Source organism: Grampus griseus (assembly GCF_964374135.1).
Source record: "Grampus griseus genome assembly, chromosome: 5".
NCBI lineage: Eukaryota > Metazoa > Chordata > Mammalia > Artiodactyla > Delphinidae > Grampus > Grampus griseus.
The window spans coordinates 140,814,240-140,835,244 of NC_138998.1; the positions used below are offsets into that span (position 1 = coordinate 140,814,240).

At 46.2% G+C, this 21,005-nt stretch overlaps 1 protein-coding gene across 3 annotated transcripts; it reads left to right on the forward strand.

Moving 5' to 3' along the window:
• Positions 1 to 8,913: 8,913 nt before the first annotated feature.
• On the forward strand, positions 8,914 to 19,207 carry NDUFV3 (NADH:ubiquinone oxidoreductase subunit V3). Of its 3 annotated transcripts, none has more exons than XM_082655704.1 (4): positions 8,914 to 9,049; positions 10,268 to 10,388; positions 15,356 to 16,447; positions 18,964 to 19,207. In XM_082655704.1, exons 1-4 carry the CDS (start codon positions 8,996 to 8,998, stop codon positions 19,125 to 19,127), a joined length of 1,431 nt encoding a protein of 476 aa, XP_082511830.1. In that variant the 5' UTR covers positions 8,914 to 8,995; the 3' UTR covers positions 19,128 to 19,207. The 3 variants fall into 3 exon arrangements, with proteins under 3 accessions (XP_082511830.1, XP_082511831.1, XP_082511832.1); XM_082655705.1 differs by having other exon boundaries at positions 15,779 to 16,447; XM_082655706.1 differs by lacking the exon at positions 15,356 to 16,447.
• The last annotated feature ends 1,798 nt before the right edge of the window (positions 19,208 to 21,005 follow it).

Here is a 21,005-nt window from a genome sequence, read left to right on the forward strand (position 1 = left end):
GTGCATTATCCCTAAAATTCGCAAGCTGGCCTTCGCGCTTCTGGTGGCTTGGGGTCGGTTGCTGATCGCGTTTGTCCGGATGGAATACACTTGCTTGTTTAGTGTTCGTCTCATCCTCCAGACTGCATAGGGCCAGTTCTGGATCTTTCTCACGCTGTGGCCGGGCGACTTGGCCGGCCTGGTACCTACTTGGTCCTTCAAAAAGTGAGAGGGTCTGAGTTTGCCTCCAGGTCGAGGACACGGTGTCAGAGGTGGGCTCAGAGCTGAGGGAGGATAAGCCAGACGCGCCCGAAACGCAAAGCCTCTGAACTGCTTTTTTTTTTGCTGTACACGGGCCTCTCACTGTTGTGGCCTCTCCCGTTGCGGAGCACAGGCTCCGGACGCGCAGGCTCAGCGGCCGTGGCTCACGGGCCCAGCCGCTCCGCGGCATGTGGGGTCTTCCCGGACCGGGGCACGAACCCGCGTCCCCTGCATCGGCAGGCGGACTCTCAACCACTGCGCCACCAGGGAAGCCCTGAACTGCTATTTTTCAACCCAAGATAGGGCTCCTTTCCTGTGTTCTTATGCTCATGGAGTGGGTCACCAGGCATCAGTTATGCGGGATGATTTCTCGGGACTCTCCGCCCCCATATTCCACACTCTTCATCTAATCTCATAAATCCTCCTGGACGCCCCTTCTCTCCAGCTCCGTGGCCTCCGCCACGACACAGCCCACAGGAGTCTCACTGCTCACTGGTGTCACATCCGCCCTTGTCTCTCCACCACCCCCACCTCATGCAGTTTCCACACTGAAGCCAGAGGGACCTTTTCAGAACACAGTTCCAATTCCCTGCTTAAAATCAACAAGTGGCTTCTCATTGTTCTCAGTACAGAAACCAAATCCTAATCTTCCACTATGAGACCAAGTGTGGTCTGCCTCCTAACGACTCTGCAGCCTCCTTCCCTACCAGGCCCGCTTCAGTCTCAGTGCTCTAGCCGTGACTTCCCTTCCGTTCACTGGAACAATGGTTCTGCTAACCACAGGACCTTAGCGCGTGCTATTCTTTCCGCCTGAAATGTTCTCCCCACACCCTGTCTATGTCCCTAGTTAATTCCAGTCACTCAGTTTCATCACAGTGGAGTCATCACTTAATCAGGGAAGCCTCTCCTGACTTTCCATTATTTGCATCCACAGCACCGTGATAACTTGTTTAATGTCTGTCTCCAGACTACAAACGCCATGAAGGCAGGGACTGATGCCTACTAAATTGGCAAGTCACCGATCGATGCCCCAGCTTGCACCACAAAACCTGGCATGAAGTCAGTGCTCAATATTTGCTAAGTAAATAAATGGAACAACTAATTGGCAGTCTTAAAAGATCAGCTATTTTTGCATAAGACGAATTACGATAGGCATGAGGCATGGAAACTCTGCCTGACTCAGCCCCACCTCCAGTTTGATTCAAGGATGAATTGACACCCAGACTTAAAGCAGAATGCTTGGGAGACTTCCCTGGTGGTCCAGCGGTTAAGAATCAGCCTTCCAATGCAGGGGACTCAGGTTCGATCCCTGGTCGGGAAACTAAGATCCCACGTGCCGCGGAGCAACTAAGCCTGCGTGCCACACCTACTGAGCCTACGTGCCACCATGAGGAGCCCACGCGCTGCAGTGGAGATCCAACATGCCGCAATGGAGGATCCCCCGTGCCGCAACAAAGATCCCAAGGAAGAACCCGCGTGCCGCAGCTAAGACCCGCAGCCAAAAATAAAATAAATATTAAAAAAAAAAAAAAGCAGAATGTTTGGGAAAAGCTGGGCTTCCTTTAAGGCAATGAGGTAAAAGGGGCTTTCATGGAGGCAGACTACGGAAGAGAGTCTGTATCACAGAACAGAGAACGCAGAGGGCTGGGGGCGGGAGGTTGGGGGTGGGGAGAAGGGGCAGGAGCTAAGCCGGAGACTCACATGAGATCATCGCAAGGGAGCTTCCAAGGAGGGATTGACGCTGGGCAGAAAGCAGAGGAAGCAGGAGGCTCCACAGTGTTTCTGAAGGTGAGTCGGCTATAAACATCATTTCTATTCAGCTAATCTAGCCGGTACAGTGAAAGTCCATACTTTCATGGTCTGGGGTATTTTTCAGGCCCGCAGGTGAATTTACAGTTTCTCTTCTGGGTGGGATAACAATACCAAGAGCACAGAGATCCTAGAAAGGGGCAGCCAGTCATCACAGGCTTGCAGGCAAATTTAACTTTCTTTACAATCGTGGTTTACATCGTTTTAAATGTTCTGTAACACACATTCTAACGGATACAATTAACCGTAATGTGCGTATTTAACCTGACCTTGGGGCTTCCCTGGTGGCGCAGTGGTTGAGAGTCCGCCTGCCGATGCAGGGGGCACGGGTTCGTACCCCGGTCCGGGAAGATCCCACGTGCCGCGGAGCGGCTGGGTCCGTGAGCCATGGCCGCTGAGTCTGCGCGTCCCGCGTACCGCAAAAAAACAAACAAACACTAAACTGACCTTGAAGCTTCACTACTTTCATGTTATAGGTTACAACCTCGAGAAATAACTACAATTTTTTTGGAGTTGCACTATTCCTCTTAAGTCTTTATTATTTGTTATTTGGAGGAAAAATAATAAAGACTTAAGAGGAATCCTGCATTGTATCAAAAGACGCAGAGCAGCTATAAATGAAAACTTAAAGATCTGTACTTGACCATCAGATGTAAACAAAACTTAAGCATTTTGAAGTTTTTGAGTTGATAAATCACTTGCCTCATACTTTGAATTCTTATAGTACTTGTGCCAACAAGACTTATTTTCCTCAAGATTTTTTTCATCAAATTTCATGATAACATCTACCTTTTTAATTTTAATCAAATCTAATTGAAGGGGCTTCCCTGGTGGCGCAGGGGTTAAGAATCTGCCTGCCAATACAGGGTACACAGGTTCAAGCCCTGGTCCGGGAAGATCCCACCTGCCGCAGAGCAGCTAAGCACGAGAGCCACAACTACTGAGCCCACGCACCTAGAGCCCGTGCTCCACGCACCTAGAGCCCGTCCTCCACAAAAAGAGAAGCCCCCGCGCACCGCAACAAAGAATAGCCCCCGCTCGTGGCAACTAGAGAAAGCCTGCGCGTGGCAGCGAAGACCCAATGCAGCCAAAAATCAATCAATTAATTAATTTTTTAAAAAGTTAAGAGAATAGATCTTGAAAGTTCTCATCACAAGAAAAAAAAGTTTGCAACTATGTGTGGTAATGAATTTTACCTAGACTTACTGTGGTCATGATTTCACAATGTATACAAGTACTGAATCATTATGTTGTACACCTGGAACTAATACAATGTTATACGTCAACTATATCTCAATAAAAAATAAAATAAAAATTGTACGGAAAAGAGAAGAAAAAAGAAAATGCTACATATATATATATATATACATATATATATGTATATATATAATTCAGCCATAGAAAAGAAGTAAATCCTGCCACTGCACCATTGCAACAACATGGATGAACCTAGAGGGCATGATTCTGTGTGAAATAAGAAAGGCAGAAAAAGATGAATACTGTATAATCTTATTTATATGTGGAATAAAAAAACCAAACTCATAGAAACAGAGCAGATTGGCAGTTGGCACGGACAGGGGTTGGAGTGGGGAATCAGGGGAAAATGGGTGAAGGTGGTCAAAGGCTACAAACCTCCAGTTCTAAGATGAATGAACACTGGGCGTGTAATGTACAACATGGTGACCATAGTTAGGAATATTGGATTGTATACTGGAAATTTAGAGTAGATCTTAAAAGTTCTCAGCACACACACAAAAATTACACCCATGTGAGGCGGGGGGAGTGCTAACTAAACTTACTGTGGTAATAATTTGCAATATATACACTTGACCCTTGACCAACTCAGGGGTTAGGGGTGCCAACCCCCTGTGCAGTCGAAATGCATGTACTGCTATCTCTGCCTCAAAGGGCAGGAAGCTGACGCAGTTTGTTCCGAATCAGGACTCAAACCCCAGTTCTTTTGATTCCGCATACTGTGATTGCTAATCGAACACAAACTTTTCCCTACACTTAGTTAATGTAAAGATCTGTAAAAGGAAAATACAGGTACTATATTTATTGAAAAAAATACAGGTGTAAGTGGACCCATGCAGTTCAAAGCCTGTTGTTCAAAGGTCAACTGTACATATGTCAAATCATTACATTATTCACCTTAAACTTACACAATGTTTTGTCAATTATATCTCAATAAAGCTTAACAATTTTTTCCATTAAAAAAATAAAGTCACTCATAATCTCCCATTTGGTGTGGTTTTGACATATGTTATGGGTTGAATTGTGTTTCCCCCAGATATACTGAAGATATATGGAAGCCCTAAGCCCCAGGACCTCAGGATATGACCCTATTTGGAGAGAGGGTCTTTACAGAGGTAACCAAGTTATAATGAGGTCATTAGGGTGGGCCCTAATCCAATACGACTGGTGTCCTTATAATAGGGGGAAATTTAGATACACAGACATGCACAGAAGGAAGACTCAGTGAAGACACACAAGGAGTACGCCTTGTGGAAACAGAGGCAGAGACTGGACTGATGCAGCAGAAACCCAGGGACAGCAGGGACTGCTGGCCACCACAGCTAGGAAGAGGCAAGGAAAGATTCTACCCAGGATCTCAGGGGGCGCGTGGCCCTGCTGACACCTTGATTTAGGACTCCAACCTCCAGGAAAAACTGTGAGACAATAAATTTCTGTTGTTTTAAGCCACCCAGTTTGTGGTCCTTTGTTACAGCAGCCCCTGCAGGCTACTACGACACATATTTTCATCTTGAGGACACTAGTATTGTAACAACTAAGTTCTTAGTGGCAGCACTCAGCTTCTCGCTTAGTTGGTGGCGACCTTTGTCCATCAGACGCTTGGAAAGTCTCCAGTAACAGCCACTTGGTGAGGCGGGAGAAACGTGAAAGCAGATCTTCCAAGCTGGATGCAGGTTTTATCCCAGTTGGTCCATCGAGAATGAGTTAGAGCATGCTTAGATATGCAGGATTCATATACACAGGACCCTGCTGGATAATCCTAGCCATCACGTCAGTGTACAAGAAGACAGACTTTATAGTAGGATCGTTGGGATCTACATCTTTTCCATGAAACAGTGGGCATCTAAAACGATCATATCAGGACTCCCCTGGTGGTCCAGTGGTTAAGACTCTGTGCTTCCACTGCAGGGGGCACGGGTTGGATCCCTGATTCGGGAACTAAGATCCCACATGATTCACGGCATGGTCAAAAAGTAAAAAAAGAAAAGAGAAAAGAAAACAATCTTATAACTTTGAAGCACCAAATGAAACAAAACATTTGTGGGGTTTTTTAACTCATCAAAATGCATTATAAAATATTTCTTACAAATCAAAACCATGCATATAAGAGAGCAAACACTCCTGTACCCCCAATATACCTTAAGAACTAACCATTACAAACAGAACTGAAGCCCCAAGGCTCCCTTCCATGTAGGCCTCACTCCAGTCTCCCAAATCCCCTCCAGAGGTAGCCCCTATCTGATTCTCTTGGGTGGCTTGTCCCTCTTGTTAATAAGTAGGAAACACTTTGTGTATTTTGGATACCGATTCCTCACGAGTTAAATGATTTCCCAGTTTGTGGCTTGTCATTTCACTTTTTATAGTATCTTTTGCTAGAGAGAAATTTTAATTTTAGGGCTTGGCATGTCCTGGACCATGGGAGGTATGTGTATGTTTTAACCCCAGACTCAAGAGAGAATAGGCCTTGAGATATGTATCCCCACCTGACATAGACACATTTCCTGTGGACTTTCTTTGCAGATTTTTTTGCTAGCGGGTGGCTTTGCCCAGGTTCACCCTGTCACTGAGGGGAGCTCTGCAAGGGCTTCCTCTGATGCTCTCCAGCCCACTCCCAAGTGTCCTCAGGGCCAAAGTCTTGTCTCCTCTTCTGATGTCAGTTAAACCAATGCTTTGGCTTTACTGAGATCAGCAGATGCTCCCAGGGCAGTGCTGGCTTCTTGTCGTTTCTGGCTTCTGTGTTTTGGCCCCTGGAGACACACACTTCCTGTGGTCCAGGACACTCCAGACTGTGAAAAACATGATCACACTAGACCAAGACAACCAGCACTAAGAAGGGTATGGCAAAACCCAAATCCACTCGGGAGGAACACACATTCAACCCGGAACTTGGGAATCCCCACAGAGAAGAGCCCAGAAGCACGAGCTCCCAGTACATCACTGCCCGGCAGTCATGAACAGGAGCCAGCAGAGGCCACGGAAAGCAGAACTGGCGTGAGAACGGAACTGGTCGTTTGAAATTATGCTTGTAATACTGTACCCAGCATTGCTACATGTTTTGTAACCCGAGGGTCCTTCGTTACGTCTCGTGGCCACATACTGCCAGAAATAGAAGTCATTACATATGTTTTAAAACACAGTTTTAGGTACATCCAGTATAACTTCAACTTTATTTTCTTATTTTTTCTTTATGTAAAAGCTTTTAAATTTACTTTTCCTGTTTGCTGAGCAATCTGGTTTTTTTATTCGATTATTAAAAAGAAAATTATCTTACTAACTTAGTAAGGCATGCTATGTATGGTCATTCTAAACAATAGTTTTAAACTACACTGTTATCATATACACACTACTATACATAAAATAAACAACGAGGACCTACTGTATAGCACAGGGAACTATACTCAATATTTTGTAATAATCTATATGGGAAAAGACTCTGAAAAAAATATATATATATAACTGAATCACTTTGCTATACCCCTGAAACTAACACAACATTGTAAATCAACTGTACTTCAATAAAAATAAATTTAGAAACTACACTGTTACTGAAAGCTTTGTTTTAAAAAAATCTTAATTTAAGACATAATTAAATCATACTTATTTACATAGGATAATGCCATAATACATTTCCTTTGGGGCTTACAATGTATGTACATATTAGCCCAGGATGCAGAGTGAGGTCATACGTATGAAAGGTGTGATAGCTGAGTATGTTAATTTTCCTCTTTGGCCCAAACACCTTTGAGTTCAGGACCCATCACTGGTCCAAGTGATGCCCAAGTTATCCAGTTATCTTAAAAAGAAGTTTAATTCACACTTGGTTGGGTGGGTGGTGGATTCCTAATAGTTTAGATAGAATTTTATGTGACTCATTAAGGAATATAGACAAACACAAGTTTTTGAGGTTTTGCCTAAAAACGCTGGATCATCACTTGCTAGAACTTCAGGCACAGGTGACGGTGCCTGCAGAACGACTAGGGCAGAGAATTAACAACTGACGAACAACCCCCACTGGCAGCAAAATCTAGCCTACACTTTTCCAGCTGACTGTGAAATAAGATATAATCTCCTCTCCACAAATACCTGTGAAACCACCGGCCCTTTCTCTGGCCCCTGCTTGATTTTTCTATTTCCTATTTGCCTCTTGCACTTGGCACTGTTGCTTCTGTTCCTTCTGGCCAAATGTCGTGTAGGCCTGCTTAACCTCCCCACCTGACTGCAGTAGCGTCCAAGGAGGTCCTGCTCCCCCCAGGCTTAGGTGCTGGTGCCAACTACAAATTGTCCCTTGCCATCTGCCTCTACAAAGATGAGGTCATCCTCCACTGCAGCCACTCACCTTCAACACCCCCTGAAAGGAGCTCAGGGTGGAGATCAGGAATGAGGCCCTCTGTGCTCTGGGAGAAACTGGCAGAACAGGCCCTCAGATAGTTAGAGATTTGCAGCGGATGTTATGAGCCAAATATCTAGAAAAGCACTAAAATTACTCACGGTGACATCTGTTCCTCCTGATTAGCAGGATCTGAGGGTGGAGTTTTCCACCCTCTGATCTCAAAAGGTCATTCGTCCGACACCTGGCACGGGCCCAGTTTTAGGGTTGGTGATCCCAACCAGTCTTAGCCGGCTTGAACTGGACAGGAGCCCACCCCAAGTTCCTGAAAAACGGCGCTGGCGGCCTGGGCGCTGGGTCACAGAAGTGGTCATTGAAAAACCACTAAAGTTCTTGAAAAACCACTAAAGCCTCCATTACTACAGTGACCCATAGGTCAGAGGTGTTATCTTTAGGCGTGACTAAGGAGTCAGAAGTAATTAAGGTGAGCTTGGTCAGTGAAGGCACGTTAGAAGCAGAGTTTTTAGCGAGCTGTTCCTTTAGCTGCTGTTCTGTCAGACAAGCTCAGGTATTTCTGTTAGTCACCAGTTTCTGTTAATCCTATGGGGATGCTTTTTTTTTTAACCCTATGGGGCACGGTTTCACGGGGTATCTGTTTTACCCATTTATCTGGCACTTGTATGAGTCTCCAGCCTTAGCCACGGTGGGGAGCCTCAACCGGGTGGAGTTGAGGTGTGGGTATGCTCCTCTTGGTTGGAATGCTTCCCGGCACCGGGCATGGGCAGGAGTGGGGAGGCACGATCAATGGGGGAGAAGGAAGCCAATAACTAACTACACCTACTCCATGTCTATGCCTAACTTGGGGGGAGTCTGCACCGCAAGTTATAAACACTCAAGTAAACTAAAGCTTGCACTTCTGATCTGTTTGGCTACGGGACTAGTGCGGTCACAGGCCAAAAGAGCGTCCACGGTCCCACCTGAGGCTGCCCTGCAGGGTGACCACAGGTGACCACTCCGGACGGAGTACAGGAAATAGCACCCACAACGATCACTTCGGTGACCCAGCGCCCAGGCTGCCGCGCCGTCCGGGTCCGCGGGCCCCAACCGCCAGTGATTGGTGGCTCTTCCCGGGGGCGTGGCCTCGAGGCGCAGCGCGGGGAACCTGGAGGCCGCCAGGATGCGCGCGCAGGACCTCGGCCGTGGTGCGCGCGCAGCAGCCGGAGCCCCGCCCCGCCCCGTCCCTGCCTGTGATTGGCGCCTTCATCCTAGGGGGCGGGCCCTCAGGTGGCAGAGGACGCGCTGCGGCCGCGTCTGTTAGGTGTGACCTTTTTCCGCCCGGCCTGTTCCCCGGCCCGCGCCCCCGTCATGGCCATGGCGGCCTCGTTTCTGCTGCGGCGAGGACTAGCCGGGGGGCTGAAGGTAAAGGGGGGCCGGGCCGGCGCCCGGGAGCCCGCGGAGGGCGGGGCGAGGGCCGCGGCCCTGACGGTCACCTCCAGCCGTCCGGGGACGCCGCTGACCCCACTTCCTGGGCCGAGGAGAGGACGTCTGGTCGGGGGCCGGGCCCGGGGAGTGGCGAGGGTCCCAGCGACCCCGGCCACCGCTCCCTCTGGTCCTGGATCACCGGGAAGCTCCGGTGTGCGGTCCGGGCCTCCGACAGACGTGGGGGCCGCTGGTGCCCCGCGCCGAGCCCTGTCCGAACCCTTGAGGACAGTGTCTCTACTGCTTATTTAACCCGCGAGGAAATAAGGGCACTTTCAGGCACCTGGTTGAGCCGGTAACTTACGAGGCAGCCATGTGAAGCCAGCTTAGGTTACCTCATCTGTGAAAAAAAAGGAAGAAAGAAAGGCTTTCTCCATATAGGAAAAGCAAAGTCCCCTTCACTATCTTTAAAATTAAAAGGGGCTCTTATTACAAAAGCAAGAACTATTCGTGGCAAAATAAAGTACAGATGGTTGGAGGGGAGATCTGTTGTCAGGGAGGCCACTATTTACCTCTGCATATCTAGTCCCAGTTCATTTCGGTTTTTGCTTTCATGTATACATATACACACGTGCTGACGTCATAACCATAAGAAGCAAATGTTTCACTCTCATACATGGGCTGTAGGCACCTCTCGTCTGTGTCCAGCATCTGGAACAGTGCCCAGCACATAGCAGGCCTTAGTAGATGTATGCTGAGTGAATTAACGCTCTGTAAAATGCTTTCCACTTATGATATATGGTAGGCAGTTTTGAAGCAACTATTATTCATGTACATTATTTTTCATGGCTAGATAGTGCTTCTACTTTATATTCTAAGTACGGGAAAACATTTTATGAAAAGAATCAGTACTTTGTAGGTTGATAGGTAATTGGAGAGTACAAAACAGTACGCTCAGGAGAAAGTCTGGTTGGAGAAATACCCAAATGCTAAGAGTGACTGTCCTTGAACTCAGGTGTTTTTTCCTTGCAGCTTTTTTTGTATTTTCTCAAATTTCCATAATACACATAGGTTAAGAGAATTGTAATAACTGTTAGAAATATGCCATATGTATGCAAAGCATTTATATGTCATAATAATACGTAGTATTCATGTCGTAATAGCTGTTAAAAACGGTATTACTCTAAAATATTCGTATTTGTGCCGTTCTTTTGTCAGACTGTGCTCCTAGAAGCAGGAGTGTTTCGAGGACTTGCTTCTACAGTTTCTCTCTCTGCAGAATCAGGAAAGAAGGAAAAGGGATTGCCACCGAATCCCAGGAAGCAAAGTCCACCAAAAAGTAAGATTTTAGTGGTCGTTTTAAGGGAGACAGAATACAGAGTAAATCAGTCAGCTTCCCAAGCAGGAAGAGGAGTTTACTAGCTACATAATTGGACTCTTTGTTTCTAGCAGTGTCCAGGTTATAATCAGACATAGGATCTGTAACAGGCTTTAGACCAAACACATCAGTAACCTAACAGTTAACTCTGTTAAGGCTGGACTCAGCAATTAGCCCTGAGCTGCTCTCTCTGTATTTTCTGAATGCCAGACTCCATGGCTAGCAACGGCTGCAGAGTACGCAGGCGCTGAGGCACTTCGGTGGCCCTAATACCGATCCCGTACTCCCGTGAAGTAGCTGTGACCCCTCCTTTTTTTCTTCCCTGATTGTGACTTTTCAGGGTCTCTGGGACTTATCCGTAGTCTCCCAGGCTTTGCTTGGTCATAGCCCAGGATCGCAGGCATCCTTTTACGACTGTGGAGAGAGAGTTAGGAGTAGGTACCGCCTTCCATTATGACTGGTGAAGCATGATTCTCATCTGCTTCCAGCTCTGTCCACAGTCATTTTGACTTCTGTCACCAGTTTTGACTTTTCCCCCTGAATCCAGTGTAGTGTATCGTCATAGGAGGAGAGCAGGAAATGCAGCAGTGTAAACCTGGTTATAATCCAGGCCCACCGCGTTTAGTCGTAACTGATGAAACCCTAGTTAACTCTGAATACGTGCATATGATATATGCAGTCTCTTTATAAAGCTTTGACTGTGTGGGGTTTAGAAGGATAATTGGAGTTCGTCTTGTTTTCATCAAAATATCATTTACTCAGTTTGAATGCTTGAAAAGCGTGTAGACACTTTTGTCCCCCTTCATCTGCCCGCGGAGACATGGGCAGCCTATAAAACGTCCGCGCGCTGTTGAGAGAGCCAGCCACCCACTGCCTTTCACACGCCATCCATCCATGCTGAGCAGGTGTACCCCCCCTGTGGTGTCTACGCGCTCCCGTCCGAATTCAGCAGGAGCGTTGTTTTCTGTCCTGTACCTGCTGTGTTTTTAAAGCCAAAATTCCATTTTCATTTTAATCTGTACGTTTCTAAACAGGTACCTTAAACATAAGGACTCTTCTTTTTTCCAAAGATCCCCCTTTTTACAAACATGCTTCTGCATATGAGTGGAAATGGAATACTTCATCCTGTGGCGGTTTGGGGTGCAGTTACGAGAAGGGAACACTGAGCTGGGAGTTGGCCTCGGGCTCATGTAGCTTCTGCCTCTGGGCGTGGCGGGCCCTGCCGCCCTCAGCGGGATCAGCATGCCAGTCTTGGCCTGGTCGATGTGAGACCGACGACCGGCGTGTCATGTGTATGTGCTGTCAGGTGGGAGGACGGTTTTTAGAGCTACACCGTCTTTAATGCACGTTATGTTCGTATCTCAGAATTTAAAAAATAATTACAGTCCCTCCATGAAGAGAAAGAAATGATGCTTCTAAGTCAACATGTGCAGGCCTCAGTATTTCTCCCGAAGTGTCAGTGATTGGTGAGTGTAAGATACAGAAATGCTTTGGCCCGCCAGTGGCGCATTGCCACTGTGGGTGGTTTTGGAAGCTCGAGGGAAAGTTCCCTGCGTGCAGACCGGGCCCCGAGCGCTCACCCTTGGGTTCACATCTAGTCCGGGGACCTGCATCTGGGGTGAACACGCTCTCCATTGTTCCACCTGGGGCGCAGCTCATCGTAGCCAACGCTTCCTTCCTGAGGGGAGCTGCCAGCATGGCGAGCACAGACATCAGAATCCAGGTCTCCAAGTGGGTGCCTCCCCTGCACAGCTGCCTGGCTTGCCAGCTTTGATGTTCTGGTGAATTCCATCACTAGGCTGAATTTTGCAATAATCAGTAATAAACCATTGACAGAATAACTCCTATGTGGCTTTCTAAAGACTCTGTCAGGAAGCCAAAGTTCATTATCTGCTTCAAGCCCCTGTTCCAGTTTGAGAAACGAGGAATCTACGGAAATAGGAATTTGATGTATTTAATTCTAACCAATGTTGCTAGGCACTGTTTTAAGCACTCCATATCTCCCCTCCACACCTCGTGAGAAGGTACCATTAGTATCCCTGGGTTATAGATGAGAAAGTGGGCGGGGGACTCCTGAGCTGCCCAAGGTCACACAGATGTCGGTAGTGGAGCCCAGTCTGAGCCCAGGCAGTAAGTCCCCACAGCCCATATTTATAAGCAATGTGCTGTCTTGCCTCTGAAAAAGGTCTCGGTTCTCGCATGTTCATTAAAACCAAAACCAAAAAAAACAAAACAAAACTTTTTTTAATAGTAAAAAACATGTAAAAAGAGGTTTTAGTTACCATACAGAATTTGAATAACTAGTCTTTCACATCTTGTTGAAATGCACCTTTGTTTCTGAATGTGCTTTGTTTCTGAAATTAGTTTTGTGACCCACTGACAAGATGTGGCAGTATTGTAAGGCTGCTGACCTGTTTCAAACACCAAAGGCATTTTTCCTTTCAGTAGGGGACTACTAAAACGTTGAAGGTCATGCCCTCCCTTGCTTTTCAATGAGCAGGAAAGAAATTCAGGAAATTCAAATTGAGAGGAGATAGAGAAGCAATAAGAGAACTCCTGTCTCTGCGCTGTCACTAGTGTTCGTAGACCTTTATTTACGTGGGTTGTGATGGTCTCTGAGGGTTCGAAACCGTCCCTGAAAGCCCCCCTCTTGTGCTGGGAGGGGTGTCTCCATGGCTAGTCTTATTTAAGTAGCTTTGTGTTTTCGTATATTTATCTTTCAAGGAAAGTCACACTGAAACTAAAACGTTTTCAGAGTATGCAGGCATCCCGCCTCTAGACACGCAAGAGGTTTCATGAAAACAAACAGGTAAAGTCATACTTATATTCAAAGTGAGAGCCATTGTTCCTGTACCCGATGGTTGTGTCTCCAGGTGACATCCTGCACTGTGAATGCAGGTGTGGTGTCCACACTGGCACTTTGGCACAGAGGTCACTGGTGGCAGCTACAGATCGTCGTGGCAGGCTTCCTGCTGAGTCACAGAGGACGCTGGGCCTGTGCTGCAGCAGGTCAGAGGTTGGCTCTTAATGAAAAGCAAACATGCTACTGAGGCTTATTCTATTAGCCTTTCCATGGAATTGTCCCAATAACTAAGCCTGAACAAAAGATATCTTAAAACATTAATATTCTTATTAACATTATATGTTAATGTTAATAAGAGCATTAATGTTCTTATAACATTAAATAAGACAGAAGTTTCCTTTTTCAAACAAAATAAACTATATCATTTGAAGTTTTCTTCCTGTTTTCAATAGGTGATAAACTCTAACGTTTTAATAACTTATTTACATTTTTCAAAATCTCCACAATAAATTTTAGAAGATTGAGGCATAATAATTAGATAGCAGCCTATCTAAAATAAGCCTTACTTTTAGTTAATTTTTCACACTGGAAAATTCATGCTCAGCCTAAAAGTGTATTAATGATACAGGTGAGCAGGCTAGCAGGGTTTGTAGACCAGCCTATGTTACCCATTGCTTATAGAAATTTCTGGGCTATGTCAGGTATGGTTTAGAAAGACAGAGAGAGAGTTCAAGTGCATGTGCATGCCTTTGCCATGGTTTTATGTTTAACACGATCCTGGAGCTCTGTTCTCCTGTAGTCAGAATGCAGATTCTGGGGTGGCACACGGCCACAGAATCAGACAGGGCATGGCAGAGGGGGTGGGGGGGGTGGAGGTGACACGGTGATGGTTTTTTAAGCAGTGACCCACTGCTCCAGCTGTTCAGTCATATCCTCTTACACTGCCCATTAACCTCTCTCTGGCCCATTTCTCATTATTTCTGGTTATTCCTCAGTTTTCTTTGACCATTTTCTATCATTCTGTTTTAGAGAGAGAGAGAGAGTTCCTGAGCTCAGAAAACAATTAGAAACTTTTTTGGATACCAGTAAGATGGTAAAGTTAGAAATACATTTTTTTCCACTTTAAAGAAGTAGTATACTCTTTAGTATAGACTCCTAGACTTGAAAGTAAGGAATGCATTTAGAGTTCGCTCATCTGAAACATACTTTATAAAGTTTTGCGTTAGATTTGAAAAGTAATTTTAATTTATAAACACTTGTCCTGTATTTTTCTTCTAATCTGTATGGTTAAAAGAGATTTAGCACCTGAGAAAACTGAATGAAATGAGCTCTCATGAATGTACTGTGGCGGGCTTTCGTTTTCTTTTGTAACTGACTCTACAAAGTCTAAGACGTTTATATCAGCATCTTTTTGTAACAGCTTAAAACTCATTGTTTCCAATGATATATATGATACTAAATTATTTTAGACTTTTCTGGTCTTGTAATACTTTTCCTTGGCAGAGGAAATCCCCAAATGGTATGATTTTGCAGGACTTCCCATCCTCTCCAGCATCTTCACTTGAATCACATTACCCCCTCCATCTGATCTCCCACTCTTAGACTCATGCATATGCTCACCCCAGGCCACTGTCTCTACTTCTGCTTTGCTCTTTTGTTCAGAAAGCTCAAATTCATACAATACGGGTAATTTTTTAAAATATTTGAGGTGCACCAGTTTTTTTAGGGATTTAAGAAATGATACATTTCTAAAACTTCATTATCTGAAAATATCTTTATATTATAGTTTATCTTAAATTTAGATGAAAATAGTAGCTTAAAAAATTACCATCCAGAAGCTCTCGCTGCAAAAACATGGAGACAAGATTGTTACTTCTATTGGTAAAAATCCCATCTTAAAAAGTTTCAGCTACCAAGAAAAACATCTACGTTTTTTACTGTTCTCTGTCTTGTGTGGCTTGCCTTTCACTTAAGAATGGGTTTTGACAGAACAGTTCCTAAGATGATTATGTTGAAGATATTATCAATAACAAGGTGATATGTAATGAAATGTCTGTGGCCTTGGTGAATTTTCACTGTTTTACTAAATATTAAAAATAATCTTCCTCTTTATGCCATTTCCTAGATGTAGTGGAGCCAAAGGAGAGGGGCCAGCAGCTAGCCACCCCAACAGCAGATGAATTGTCTAAAAACGTACCTTCACCCACTTCTTCCCCACCAGTTGTGAAGCAAGGCAGGGTGCTAGCTGGCCCTAACCCCGATGCCAGCATGCCGCTCACAGACCAAGGGGTTCTGAAGTTTTTGCCAAGAAAGACTTTGGTAGAGTTTCCTCAGAAAGTTGCACCTCCATTCAGAAAACAGGGTTCTGATTCAGAAGGAACCCAGCAGGGCAGGAAAGGGACAGATGATTCATCTTCGTCTTCATCTTCGTCCAGCTCCTCTGATTCCGAGTCAGATGAGGAGGGTGACAGCTCAGAAGCGGGTCCTCAGGCAAAGAGCAAGCTCAGAGGAGGGTTTCCCGTAGCACAGGCCTCCCATTCCTCTGCAGGTGGGGCCCCCCAAATTGAAATATCCGCACAAGAGAAGAGTGTATCACAGCAGCCGCATCCGGACCTCGTCTCTGCGCAGAGGCCCCACGGGGCGAAGAAAGGGGCCTCCCGTCAACCATCAGAGGACAGAAAAGACCCCAAACCAAAAACCACAGCACCCAAGTCACACGCAGGTGGAAAGTTTATGGAGCAAGATGTAAAGGAAAAACAGTGGCAGGAAGTAGCTGCGTCCAATGAAATAGATAAGGAAAGCCAGAAGCCACTGGAAGTTAAAAAAACCTCATCTGACCGTACGAAATCAGGATTATCCACGCGACCGCATGGCAGCCCAGCGCCCACTCAGTCTGCGGAAACCAGAGCAGGACGACGGCTGCCAGCGACTCCTGAGACCACAGAAAGGCTTTTGGAAAAACAAGTACCAGAGCCTGATGGGGAGGTGGCTCTTTCCCTGTTCCAAAAGGAAAATCTGGGAAAGCAAGTAGCAGAAGGAATCTTGAAGGCTAAGGAAGAGATTTTGGAAGATCAGTTACCAGTGAAAAATTTGATGCCAGTCCCTGTTCACAATAAAGACGTTTTTGATGAAAAGACAGCGGTACTAAAGCTTGAGGAAAAGGGCGGAATCATCGAAGACTCAGCAGCTCAGATGGAAGGCCAGGACGGCACACAGGGTATACCTTGACTTGGGGCTGAGAGCTCTTGTCCTGTGGTGGTGGGTGAGACTGAAGAGCTGTGTGATCTGAAGAAGCCTTACGCTTGATCAGATTCTGCAATAGGAATATGGCCTATAGCACTGTCTCAGATAGGCTGAGGGATATATGTTAGTTATGGATAAAAATTCCTGAAACATTTGAAATTTATATCACAGTGGAAGAGTATGCCCTTGGCACTCTTGGACTGTCCCTTAACCAGTGTAACTTGTGAAAATAGGCAATTTAACGTCGTCACCCTTAACTTTTGAGGGTGTTTAAGTGTTCATTTCTTGAACCTGCAGAGCATGTCACTGAGTGGAGGGGGGGGCTGTCCTATTAAACTCCCACAGGTGAGGAGCGATAGTTCCAGCTGTACTGATGGTCTTCAGGTGAGCCAGACAGGCTGTGGCTTTCAGCATCTTTATGCCTAAGGGAAAATCGCATTTTAGGGAGTAAAGCCGTGACATGGAGGCAGCCATGAAATGCACGAGTCTGATTTACCCTAGACAGTTCCTGCTCCTAAAAAGCGCAACGGGCTGCTTTTTCTATATTGAATTTTTATGAAGGGCTATTTTGCTACCCTAAATTTTTTTTTTTTTTTTTTTCTCTGTACGCGGGCCTCTCACTGTCGTGGCCTCTCCCGTTGCGGAGGACAGGCTCCAGACACGCAGGCTCAGCGGCCATGGCTCACGGGCCCAGCCACTCCGCGGCATGTGGGATCTTCCCAGACCGGGGCACGAACCCGTGTCCCCTGCCTCGGCAGGCGGACTCTCAACCACTGCGCCACCAGGGAAGCCCTGCTACCCTAAATTTTTAAAGGGAAACTTTATTCCTATTATTTTAGCATTTTTTTGCGCTTTGAACCTCATAAAATGCAGTGTGCTCTAGGTGGATCATGGCGAAACTGTAAAGCAGGTCTCCTGTCTTAGGATCTGTGGCCCTTGAAAACGCATCACTGACAAACCCCGCTCCTTCCTGTTTGCTCTCTTCTTTTTAAAGCCCCCCCCTTGCCTAATTTACATTACCTGTAATTATACTTACGGGTTGCACTATGTTGACAGGATTGATGTGTTTTCTTCCCTCTCCATCTCCTCTTTCATAAATGTGCGAAGTACCAGCCCCTGCCAGACTTCTCCAGACGTCAAGAACCACTTTCCTGATGCTGCTGTTAGTCATTCTGCTGTAAATTTGTAAAACCTTCAGGATGATAACATAGAGAGTTGGGGGTTTTCAGACTGCAATCTTTTTGAAAACAATTTGCCCCTACTTTTTCATGGTTGTGTTATTTTTCCAGTGTTCTCTTTGCCCTTCAGAGGCTAAAGACACTGCCCAGGAGTGCAGCTCACTTGCAGGGGCAGCGTCTACAGCGGGGCCGACTTCGTAGCTCTCCCAGCCCAGCTGCCTGGCTCCTGGCCCTCCCGGGGGATTGGTGTTGGACAAGCGTTCTCCAGACCCTCGTTCCCTCCAGTCAGCACCTTCCCCACCTGGGCTGTAAGAGTGCATCTGCTTGGGATGTCCCTGTACCACATCGAAGATACTCTGCGTGTTGAGATTGGAAAGACGTCACTTCTTTAAATAAGACATCATTTATTTTAATACAACCAAAAAAATGAAAACCAAAACTTTTGGTATGAATCCAAATAGTGGAAAACTGTAGTTATTTTTTGTGCCGCATGAGTAGGAGTGTCGAGAGTCTCGACGGCAGTGGTTTAGGGTCAGTAAGAACTTAACCAGGCTGAGCCATCACCCCACGCCAGCTTCGCTGTGCCTGCATCGTGTCGCGTGTCATGTTGCAGGAGAGCCGGGCGTCTTGTGCTTCATCCACGCTCTTAGTTCTAAGATCACCAGTGGTGTAGGCGTGTGGATTTTAATTCTTCTTTCCACTTAGAGAAATAAGGCTAAGTATTTCTTAGTCTGTGAATCTAAAGTATACCAACAACTTCTTCAAAAAAAGTTAAACAACAGAAATTACACATCTCATTTCCAGTTCCCCTTAACTGTGTCATTATTATAACCACTGGGCTTTATCTAATTTTCTTGCACTTAGAGACTTAAAAGGTTCACTTAGTTTCTGCTTTTAAATTTCTCTTCTGTGAATGGTTTATTTCTATTAGAGACATTTTTTAATAGATCTGCTTTTTTTCTGCATCTTTAAATGACCTGAAAGTCCCTCCATAACTGTTCTTGGCATCTTCAAGGCTAGAGGTATACAAAGTTAAGATGTTAAGGCACGTTGTAAAAGCTATTCCATTTCTTACATTATTGAGGCTATATGTTTTAGTATAAATTTTCAGCTAATTTCTTTATTTTGCTTTTGAAGACAGTGTTGCTTTATGGGCTTTTCTAAGTAGACAGTGCATTCAGGAAAGGTTCATGTAGAATGCTTGGTATGTGAGTGTGTGTGTGTGAGTGAGTGAGTGAGTGAGTGTGCGCTGACTCACTCAGAAGCTCCCTCCCTGCCGGAGGTCCTCACCTGCGCTGTGTTTCCCCCGCAGAGTCCCCACTGGCCGCCACCCCCGCTGAGCCATTTGACAACACCACCTACAAGAATCTCCAGCATCATGACTACAGCACGTACACCTTCTTGGACCTAAACCTGGAGCTCCTGAAGTTCAGGATGCCTCAGCCCTCCTCAGGACGAGAGTCACCTCGCCACTGAGAGCTCAGTTTAAAGATTAACCTTTCGGTGTCTTTCTGCATTCTTGCGTGCGAAAATAAAATCTGCTCAGTGGTCATGCAGCCTGGTGTGTAGGATTGCTTTCCCTTCCACACCTTTCATAGTGAGTTGTGAATTGGCAGCAGTCCTGCTGATGATTTATTCACCATGTGTTTAGATGCATCTATGTGCAGGGAATTTTTCTTTTTTTTAAATTAAAAATTTTTTTAATTAATTATTTATTTCTGGCTGTGTTGGGTCTTCGTTGCTGTGCGCAGGCTTTTCTCTAGTTGCGGTGAGCAGGGGCTACTCTTCGTTGCCCTGCCCAGGCCTCTCATTGCGGTGGCTTCTCTTGTTGCGGAGCACGGGCTCTAGAGCACGGGCTTCCGTAGTTGTGGCTCGTGGGCTCTAGAGCTCAGGCCCAGTAGTTGTGGCGCATGGGCTTAGTTACTCCGTGGCCTGTGGGATCTTCCTGGACCAGGGTTTGAACCTGTGTCGCCTGCACTGGCAGGCGGATTCTTAACCGCTGTGCCACCAGAGAAGTCCGGGAATTTTTCCTTAATTATAAAGTATGGGTCACCGGACAGATCCACACAATTAGAGAACTGCAGGTGCTTTCCCTCTGATTCTGCTGTGCTGGGCCCCTGGTCAGTTCAGCGTTTTCTGGTTCACCAGCAAGGTGTTGATAAGGGCAGCAGGGCCTTCTGATTTGGTAGACCTAGTTCTTGATGAATTGGAAATAGGAGTTTTACACATGTTAACTACCTGCTGCATTGCAAAGAAGTTACTAAATCATGGCATTTTATTATCAGAAGGATGGGAGTTCTTTTGCTCACTTGAATTAGGCATGGGATGTAAACTCGGGGAAGTTTCGAGCGGCGGCATTACAGACAGGTGAAGGTCGTATAGGGTCCAGCAGCAGCTGGGTTCCCAGGTGGCCTGGCAGACTGAGCTCATTTAGCCACAGAGGGTTTCTGGGTTGGCCGAATAACTCTGTCATTTGCGGGAACATTACCCAGGCTTGGGGACGTGCGCTGTGTGAGCAGGCTCCCGTGTGTCACTCGGTGCCTGCACCAGGCCCCTGTGAGGCCGGAATAAACAGTCCGCTCTGAGAAGTAACAAATCCAGATGAGGTGTTGCTGGGCTGAGAGACTGCACCCATCTGTTGGGGCCTCGCGTCCCCCCCTGAAGCAGAATGTCTGTCTGCACACCGGGGACGTTTCCTGGTTTGCCTGTTCTCACACTTCCCTGATGTTTATGTGCCCAAACTCGTGGGCCTTATTTCATTTCAGTTCTGGTTCTTGGCCTCTAGTCAATTTATAGCAAACAGTACAGGGTATTATAACTTCTGACTCAGATTTCTGTAATCCTGCATTTCTTAAAATGAGTCCAAGTAAGGATACCAGGACCGAAAACATGGTGTTGAAAACTAATATCGTGATCACATGTCTCCGACTTTGTTACCACCCTGGAGGCTTAGCAACTCTGCAAGATTCTTCTAATCACGTTTTTTATTATAATAGCACTAAAACCCCATTACCAAAAGAAAGAAAACGGGGTTTCCCTGGTGGCACAGTGGTTGAGAGTCCGCCTGCCAATGCAGGGGACGCGGGTTCGTGCCCCGGTCTAGGAAGATCCCACATGCTGCGGAGCTGCTGGGCCTGTGAGCCATGGCCGCTGAGCCCGCGCATCCGGAGCCTGTGCTCCGCAACGGGAGAGGCCACGACAGTGAGAGGCCCGCGTACCGCAAAAAAAAAAAAAAAAAGAAAAAAGAAAGAAAATGGAAAATACTAAGATTACCTAAAATCCCCTCTGCTAACCCAACCATTATTAACACTGAACAGGTTTTCCTGGTGGTGGTGGTGGTTTTGTTTAGATATG

Excerpts from the sequence above, each read along its gene's own strand:
- NDUFV3 (XM_082655704.1), top strand. The coding sequence starts at position 8,996 with ATGGCCATGGCGGCCTCGTTTCTGCTGCGGCGAGGACTAGCCGGGGGG. Across the intron at positions 10,389-15,355 it reads GAAGCAAAGTCCACCAAAAA|ATGTAGTGGAGCCAAAGGAG; the intron begins GTAAGATTTTAG and ends GCCATTTCCTAG. Across the intron at positions 16,448-18,963 it reads AGGCCAGGACGGCACACAGG|AGTCCCCACTGGCCGCCACC; the intron begins GTATACCTTGAC and ends TTTCCCCCGCAG.